Genomic DNA, 8,414 nt, shown 5'->3' with positions numbered 1-8,414 from the left:
GGTTATTTCCTATAGCTTGAATGTATCCCCAGAAAATATGTTAAAAGCTTAGTCCCCAGTGCAGTAGAACTTCATTTCCAGACTTTAACCATGATTTTCAGAAAGTTGTTTCAAGTATCACCCAAACTTCTGCATTATCTGTCTACAATTTAAGTACAATGTGGACAAAATTACTATCCTACCTCAAAAGTAATGGTTTCACTGTCTTTTCCATCCTTTACCCACTGTTTCTACTACAGCAAACCATCTGTCAGAAAATGATATCTATGATTTTAATGTGTCACTCTAAAGTTCCAGAAATATTTAATCTCCAGTCCATTGATTGTGAGATTGGGTATTTAGGTGATCTGTCACACAGAGTGTTCCCTGTCAGTGGGATTATAGTCACTGTCAGAGCCTCATCACACAGCTCCTTGTCCTTCAGCCATAGGAAGCATCCCAGGCCATTCTTTGAAGCACTGAGACCATGTTCTCGAACGCTCTGAACCTGCTGGCACTGCTACTCGTGCATTTCATGGCCCTCAGGATGTAAAAACATAATCCTATCCCTACAAATCACTCAGCTTCGTGTATTTTGTTATAGCAAACAGTATAAGGCAGAAAAGCATCTCAATTTACAATTTAAAGCAATTATCTTAATTTTTTCCTTCAAACCAAAAACCTCAAGGGAATAAAGAAAAAGAAATCTAGTATCATCTTTTACTAAAATTTGATAAATGTCTGTTATGGAAAAAGTGTTTATTTTGAAATTATTTTAATTTAGAAATAAAAAACCTCATAGGAAGATGCAAAGAAACAAAAACACAAAGCATCCACGCAAGGTTTTACTTCATGAGCTTGTCCCCCCTGATTGGTTCACTTGACCCATGATGAGAAAGGACTCAGCCACCCCTGCAAGAGAAAGGAAGACTGTCACTTTTAAGCATATCATTTGAAATGCAACATGCTGTGATTTTATAAAATCAAAGCCATTTTTAAGAGAACATCTAACTTTATCCCAAGACAGTATAAAAGAATAACACTAAATTAAAATCTGAAGTAAAAAGGCCCTTAATGACAGGTGGCTTCTGGGGCAGGTTATTTTAACATTCATCATGCTCCTTTAAGAAATGTCATTTTCAAACAGTTTGACATGGCTTTCGAAACATAACAAAGTAGATTAATTACACATGAAGTTTTCGATTTTACATGACTTGCAAGTAACAAACCAGTTTAAAGAAGAGAAAAAGATGGCACCACTCTCCCTCAACCAGGAGACCATCTGAAAGACCCACAAATCTGGTTTAAGCACAATGAAAACAAAACATCTTCACAAAAGACCACCTACATTTAAAAGCATGGCCCTATATGGCTCCCTTGAATTACAGCACTGTGTACATTAATTCTGACAACTGTAAAACAAAACCAAAAAGACAAAAATCATCCCCAAAAAATCATGAGGAAAAAAAATGGGACTTCAAGTCAATCTACTGAGCAGTTGGTGGGTCTATTTCTCTTTCTATCCTCTCTGATTTACATTATTCCAAGCGCCTAAAACATGTCTTACATTTCTACGGTTACTGTGTTGTGATGTGGAAAGCGTGTTTTCTGTAGCCCCACCACCAACAAAATCCTGTTTTATTTGGCTTCAACTTTGGGGGAAAAAATTAGTATTAAATGGTAGATAAATTGTAAAACAACAAAATAGGATTTTAACTACAAGAAACATTTTCCAAGTAGCTAGCATCAAACATGTTTCCCACATTGCTCTAGCACTGTGAGCCACTCAAGTTATTCATTCTCTCTGTGGCTCAGTTTCTGCCCGAGGATTAAATGAGTTGATTCACATTCAAAATTAACAGGATAAAGTCTGAGCAAAGGCAGGCTAGTATCATCATTTACATCTTTATTAGAAAGGATAGAGAATGCAAGTCATTTAGTTAATTCAACCAATGTTTATCTAGTGTTCTAAACACCTAGATAAATACCAATCACTCTCAATCTCTCTCAATCTCTCTCTCTCTCTCTCTCTCTCTCTCTCTCTCTCTCTCTCTGTGTGTGTGTGTGTGTGTGTGTACGCGTATCAAGATCAGAACCTCACCAGATAGGGAATGCACTATATGAACTTGCATTTCAGTTTCTAAAACAATGAAAAATACATTTCTATTATCTCTAAATTAGTCTTGGGTACTGTTACAGTACCCCAAAGACTACAGCAGAACACCTGAAATACAGTATTTACTAGTTGGTTTTCTTATAAAACAGAATAGTCAGTGTCAACAAGAAAAAAAAATCATTATTTTGTATTATTAGAATTTGATTGCTTGTAGTGGAAAATGTTTATTTTTAAATGAATATCATTTAGAAATAAAACATTTTGGGGAAGGAGTGGCAAAAACAGAAAAACACAAAGTATACAGGCAGATAAGTAACAGGCCCGCCTCCAAAGTCACAATCTTAAGGTGGCAGACACACACATCAAAGTACGACTCAAGTACATTGAAGTCTGTCAAAAAAGATAAAAAGTATCTGCCAAGTAACTGAATGCTTGGGGAAAAAATAGAACATCCAAAAAAGAAAAAGAAAGAAAGAATGAGAGAGAGAAAGACCAGAAAAGAAACCTAAGACTTTTTGTTGGAGGGCAAACCCTTTATAAAAAGGATGCTGCCTGGCTGAGGTTGGGCTTTGAGGCAAGAAAAGCCCAAACACCAACTTGAAGAGCTACTGCACTTCTTTCCCACTGGGACGGCAACTGGTGAGATTCAGGTTTCTACTTCAGAAATCTCTCCAAGACTCCACAATTCCAAAGCTGGCACTTCTCATTAGTAACACAAATGAGAGTTCTCAATAGACAGAAAAGATGTAATGACTGGTTCATCAGCTTTCCTGCTGTTCAGTTTGTTTTGATGGATGGTCTCATGCTGACCTTGCACTTGCAGCAATCTTCCTGCTCCTGACTCTCTATCCAAAAGCTGGAGAGTCTTAGGCACATAGCAAGCATGCCCATCTTAACTCAACAACTCTTTATTATTCCAAAATATCACTGTGTGTTACTTTTGTTTAAACACATCTATAATATGGATTTAGCCACATACCATGCAAAAAATAATTCTACCAGTATTAATATCTAATACTGAAGAGACTAATAATTAAAAAGTTTTCTAAGTAGATTTGAACTTTACCAACCATAAAGTCAGCATTATTAGTTCAAAATGGGAGAGGAGACTTGACACATGACTACAAAATCATAGACTACAGAAGAAACTAGAGAGCTGGCTCAGTTGTTAGGAGCATCCCAAGGACAGAGATTCAGTTCCCAGTATCCACTGTAGGCAGCTCACTTCTAAGTTGTTAATCTATAACATAATCCAAATAAGAACTACTGTCTTCTAACAGTGGTTAATTAAATTACCCAAGGCTTTGTTGGTTACTAAACAACAACAACAAAAAAAAGATGTAGTCAATCTTCTTTGTCAAATTTCTACCAAAATAGTGATGTTCAGATGAAGTATGGGTTCTCTGCACCTTACAAGGATCAACAAGATACAAGAAGCACAGGACTTGTTATGAATCTGGTCTGTCACTGAGTAGCTGACAGTGATATACTGTGGCTTTAACTTATTTTAAGACTAAAAAGCTTACATAGTTGCTATAAAGATGGTATTAGATACAGAAGCCCTTTTAAGGTATTAATAGATACACAACAGCAGTACATCATCACTAAAATATCTTGGGTCATGTCTGTACATTAATAAAACGAATTAATCTCTAACTGAAATGGTTTCATTTGCAGTCACTTGAATGCTATGTCTATTTTATAAAGTGATTTGCACAATAATGTTATTAATAAAGATATAGAATGCTATAAGTCTATCTTATAGTGATTTACATAATGTTATTAATAAAGCTATGGATTGCTAGATAGTCTATTTTATAAAGTGACTTACACAATAATGTTGTTAATAGGGATATGGATCAGTTTCACAAAGAAGCCAATGAATCCCATGATAGCAAATCCTATCGCTGTGGCCATGGCAATCTTCTGGAATTCTGAATTTAAAACACAAAGTTTATAATTAGCTTTTTTCAGTCACAGAAAGTATGAAGAAGAACTATTAGTAATATTAATAAAAATACCAGCATACAGATTAGTAGACACATCATTTTAAAAACAAAGAAAGTTGGAGTTCTAATAATATAAATGTTGATTTACAGGCTTTTAAATCCCATACTTCATTGATATGTAAAGGGACCAGAAATGAAAATGCTATGGTCCTGAGTTCATCAATAAACACCAAAAGTATTTATTATTCTCAGTGACAAAAATACAAAAAGAAAAAGAAAAAAAGGATTGAGGCCAACCTAAGTAGTGTTTTGTAGTATAACATTTTTTAAACTGTAACATTGAATATTAAAGTAAAACTATAGCTTTTGGAAATACTATAGACAACTAATTGTCTTTAATACCACAGTGAAGTAAAAGGACTGAAAATTCTCATTAAGGGGAGCAGTTTTACAAAAAGATTTTGACTCCGGTACACTTCAGTCCTCTTCTATGTCCTAAGGACACATCCTCTGACCACCTCACCTAGTTCTCCTGGTATGCACTACCAGGTCTCCTCATTATCTCCCTTCATACCTCCACCAAGGCAGGCATCAAAATGTGTACTGAAATGATTGGATGGCCTTCCCTGACAGACCCCCAGCTTCATGAGAATAAGGACCAGTATCTATTATTTTATTTACATAGTAAATGTGTGCTAGTTAGTTTTATATCAACTTGACACAAGCTAGTAATTTGAGAGAAGAAAGCCAATTGAGAAATGCCTTTCTAAGATCCAGCTATAGACAGGCAAGCCTGTAAGACATTTTCTCAATTAGTGATTGATGAGGTGGGACCCAGCCCATTGTTAGGTGGGGCATACCCCAGGACTGGTGGCCCTGGGTTCTATAAGAAAGCAGGCTGAATAAGCATGAGGAATAAGCAAATAAGCAGCAATCAGCTCCTGCCTGTCAGTTTCTGTCCAGCTTCAGTTCCTCCCTTGGCTTCCTTCATTGGACTATGATTCAAGATACATAAGCCAAATAAAACCTTTCCTCCCCAAATAACCTTTGGTCATGGTGTCTCACTAACCCTAAGACAATATGTTACTCTATTATAATCGTCTGCCTTAAATTCTAACCCAATCAATTCATGAATTAAAGTAGGCAAATCCTACCACACCTATTAGGCTATGACATAAGAAAGTAGAGTAACTTTCTAGATTGTAATAACCATTCCATTAATTTCATGTTAAAGTTTTATAGACTAGATGGCAGAGCAGGGAAGTTGCCAAAGCTTTCTACACACTGGTAATATGGAAGACACTAAACTATAACTTACAGATGACGTGTCTGATAAGGCCTGAATAATCTCATATCATAAAGCAAAACTTTAAATAGTCTTGCTAAGAAGGATGTAAAGAAACACAGGCTGTGGTAGTGACATCAGTGCAATACTCCTTCTAACCATGTGCTAAGCAGGCACTCCATCACTGAGCTGACTTCCACCCCTGCAAAGATTAATCAGAAGACGCTGAACATAAGACTTCAAAAATGCCAACGTTTAGTGTTTTGTTCACTCTCATGGTCAAGATAGTATTACCTTTTCTGTCGGGTTTGGTACATCTTTTGACCAGCCGAATTGAGTCCTTTACAAACTGCCGACTTGGCTCAACAAACTGCATTACCTGATCCATGTTTGTCTGTTTAAAAAAATAAAAACGAAAACAACATACTCAGTAGTATCCATTCACATACTAGGACTTGCTGAGTTATACACAGAGGTCAGTAGCGCAGTCCTGAATTCAATTCATAAAGGAAAGCAATAGTGGTTTTTATCCATGTACAGGATACAAACAAGCAAGCACAGATCTTACCAATGCTGTTGTCCTCACTGGCAAAGGATTATACACTCATTAAAGGAGTCTCTCATGACAAGATTAAGCAACAACAGACCCCTTTCCTATCAACTACATTCATCTAACTATTCCTGCTAAGAAACCAAAAAAAAAAAAAAATGTTTAGGCTTAGTAACTACTTTCTAAAGTTCAAACTACTGAAAAATTAGAATGTGCTACAACAAGTTCCAACTATGGTGTAGCAAGAGCCTAACATGGAGGTAAAGCTGCATTCCAATCAAGTTGCTAGAAGTCACGTCCACAGAATATACTTAAGTAAAAGTACATTTCTTGCGATGGACAGTCAGATGTATGGTCCAAACAATAAAAATTGGCAAGACTCGGATTCTGCAAAGCCTCCAGCTAAATGTTTACGTTTGAACATTTTGAGGTTCCTTTGAAAGGCTATTAATTAACAAGGATGCTTTTCAATTAATGGAGCCACAGTATTTGTACTTCACTTCCAGGTCTTAGAAGTCAGATGATTCCACTCTCTAGCTAGAAAATGTAAGCCCTGTTAGGTCCCAGTTTTCTTATCTAAGTCGTGAGCAGTGGACCAACAGCTGAAACACCTAAGGTACACACTAAGAAATCTATCCAAGGCCTGATAAAAAAGGCAGAGGGATGCCTGTTTTCTCGGTGCTTCACTTAGCTGTTCTTCAAATCCAATAATCCTAAAATCCACACTAGACCAACCACTGCACTCGATGTTAAAGGACAGCACTTGTCCACTAAAACTTCTTGATGCATAGTCTTGAGCAACACTTTTACTTTAAATTTCAAGAGTTGAATACAACTTCACAAGAGGTTCAAGGCATCAGGCTCTGGAAGCCATAAGACTGAGTTCACCAACAGGGAGGGGATTTTCAGGCAGGGGATATTCAGCGAGAGGGCTTAACCCTAAATCCGGACGCTAAGCTCTGAGTTCCCGAACCCTCCTCTAGGGAGGTCTTGACTGGATAATTCCATCTGAGGCCACGAAGGTAGAGCCTGTGCCTGGATTTGGTCCTGTTCATGTATGAATGGCTCTCTGTACACCTGTCCATCAGCGACCGGTCTCAGCGCACTTATCCACAGTTCTGCAACTTCTAGGTCTCAACTTCTAGGTCTCAGCTCCTGGCCCCCAGGCTTGCCAAAGACACCCTCGTGACCCGAGCCCGCTCAGCCCGTGGCCCTTTCGCCACCCCCTTTCCCGGGGGTTCCTTTGCTCCCCATTCCCCTAGACCCGCTTAGTCCCCTTAGTTCCCGGCCCCAATCGTCCCACCGGAGGGCCGCACCTCCAGTTTCTTCTCGTCCCCTGGTCCCTCCGTGTCCCTACTCTCCCATCGCGCGGCCCCTCTGTGCCCTGGACCTTAGACCAGCTCCCCCCTACCCACCACCCATGAGAAAAATCCTTACTTACGGGATGGCGGTTTGACCGGGTAGAGACACGTAGCTTTAGGAGAAAAATTGAGCCCAAAGGAACCGGAAGCCGGCTAGCTACAGCCCGCCCATTCCTCCTTTCAATTGGTTCTTCACGCAGAGACGTCACTGCGCCGGCCCAGTGCTACGTGTGCTTCTCCCGGCTTCCGGAGCAGGGTCGGACCGGAGCGATTCCGGTCTGTACAGCCTAACCGGCGGGTCGTGCCAGTCTTTCGTTCCCAACATCCACTTCCCGATCTCGGGCGCAGCTTCTCCAGCAGCCTCAGCGTAAATCGACGAAATGTTCGCTAGTTAATGAGTGTCTGCGTTACGTCTCTGAGTCTCCCCGCTGCCCATGAAAATAATGTCACTGATCACAAATGAAACAAGCACCATGGTATGAACGACCTAATTCATGATATTCTCCATTCCCCAAAAGTGACTTTCCGTTGTTAATCATGGGACTATCGCGGGAATTAAGACCGTCTACCTAGTAGTGTCTCGTCCCCTATGAGAAATTAGATGTACTGAGGGTACTAACAGTCTCCGAGTGCAATACATTTGGCGTTTCTGAGTTAATATTTGTTCCTCGGATAATCTTGACTGGCTCCATCATTAGGCGAAGAGCCAACCTAAGGGCTTTGAAGAATTTTTACTTCATTTCATGTACAACATCAGTCATGTACTGTAAAACAGACTACAATACTTCGCTTTCATATGGAACACAAACCGTAATTCTACCATTAGCATTTGAAGGACCTATAAAAACTTTATTCCAGTCACTAAAAGAGATACAGCAGGTTTGCCTAGTACCATGAAGCATCACTTTGAAACATTAGGTCTTTGCTATTAGAAGGAGTTGTTCTTTTATATCCAAAATAAGCAATTAGAGTTTCTCTTTTTAACTTATAGCTTGCAACCACATATTGGGAAATGACAACTGTCATCCTGGCCTTTGGATATAAAAGGGGTTAATGTAGCTACTGTATTATAACATTCTTATATTTTTCATGCTTGTTTCAGTATAAATACACATCTATAATCCTAGCACTTGAGAATAAGAAGTGTGTAGATGCTCCAGGTCACCCTTAGATA

General features: G+C 38.9%; 1 protein-coding gene across 1 annotated transcript; it reads right to left on the bottom strand.

Annotated features, from left to right (window-relative positions):
* Positions 1–719: 719 nt before the first annotated feature.
* Sec61g (SEC61 translocon subunit gamma) lies at positions 720–7,427 on the bottom strand. The gene is given in 5 exon segments (XM_034508943.2): positions 720–891; positions 3,927–4,029; positions 5,624–5,723; positions 7,321–7,356; positions 7,359–7,427. Coding segments are annotated over 5 exon segments (303 nt in total). The 5' UTR covers positions 7,413–7,427; the 3' UTR covers positions 720–881.
* Positions 7,428–8,414: the final 987 nt, after the last annotated feature.

Source organism: Arvicanthis niloticus, chromosome 7 (assembly GCF_011762505.2).
Source record: "Arvicanthis niloticus isolate mArvNil1 chromosome 7, mArvNil1.pat.X, whole genome shotgun sequence".
Taxonomy (NCBI): Eukaryota; Metazoa; Chordata; class Mammalia; order Rodentia; family Muridae; genus Arvicanthis; species Arvicanthis niloticus.
The sequence above is the reverse complement of the archived record's forward strand: the minus strand, read 5'-3'. Positions and strand labels throughout refer to the sequence as shown.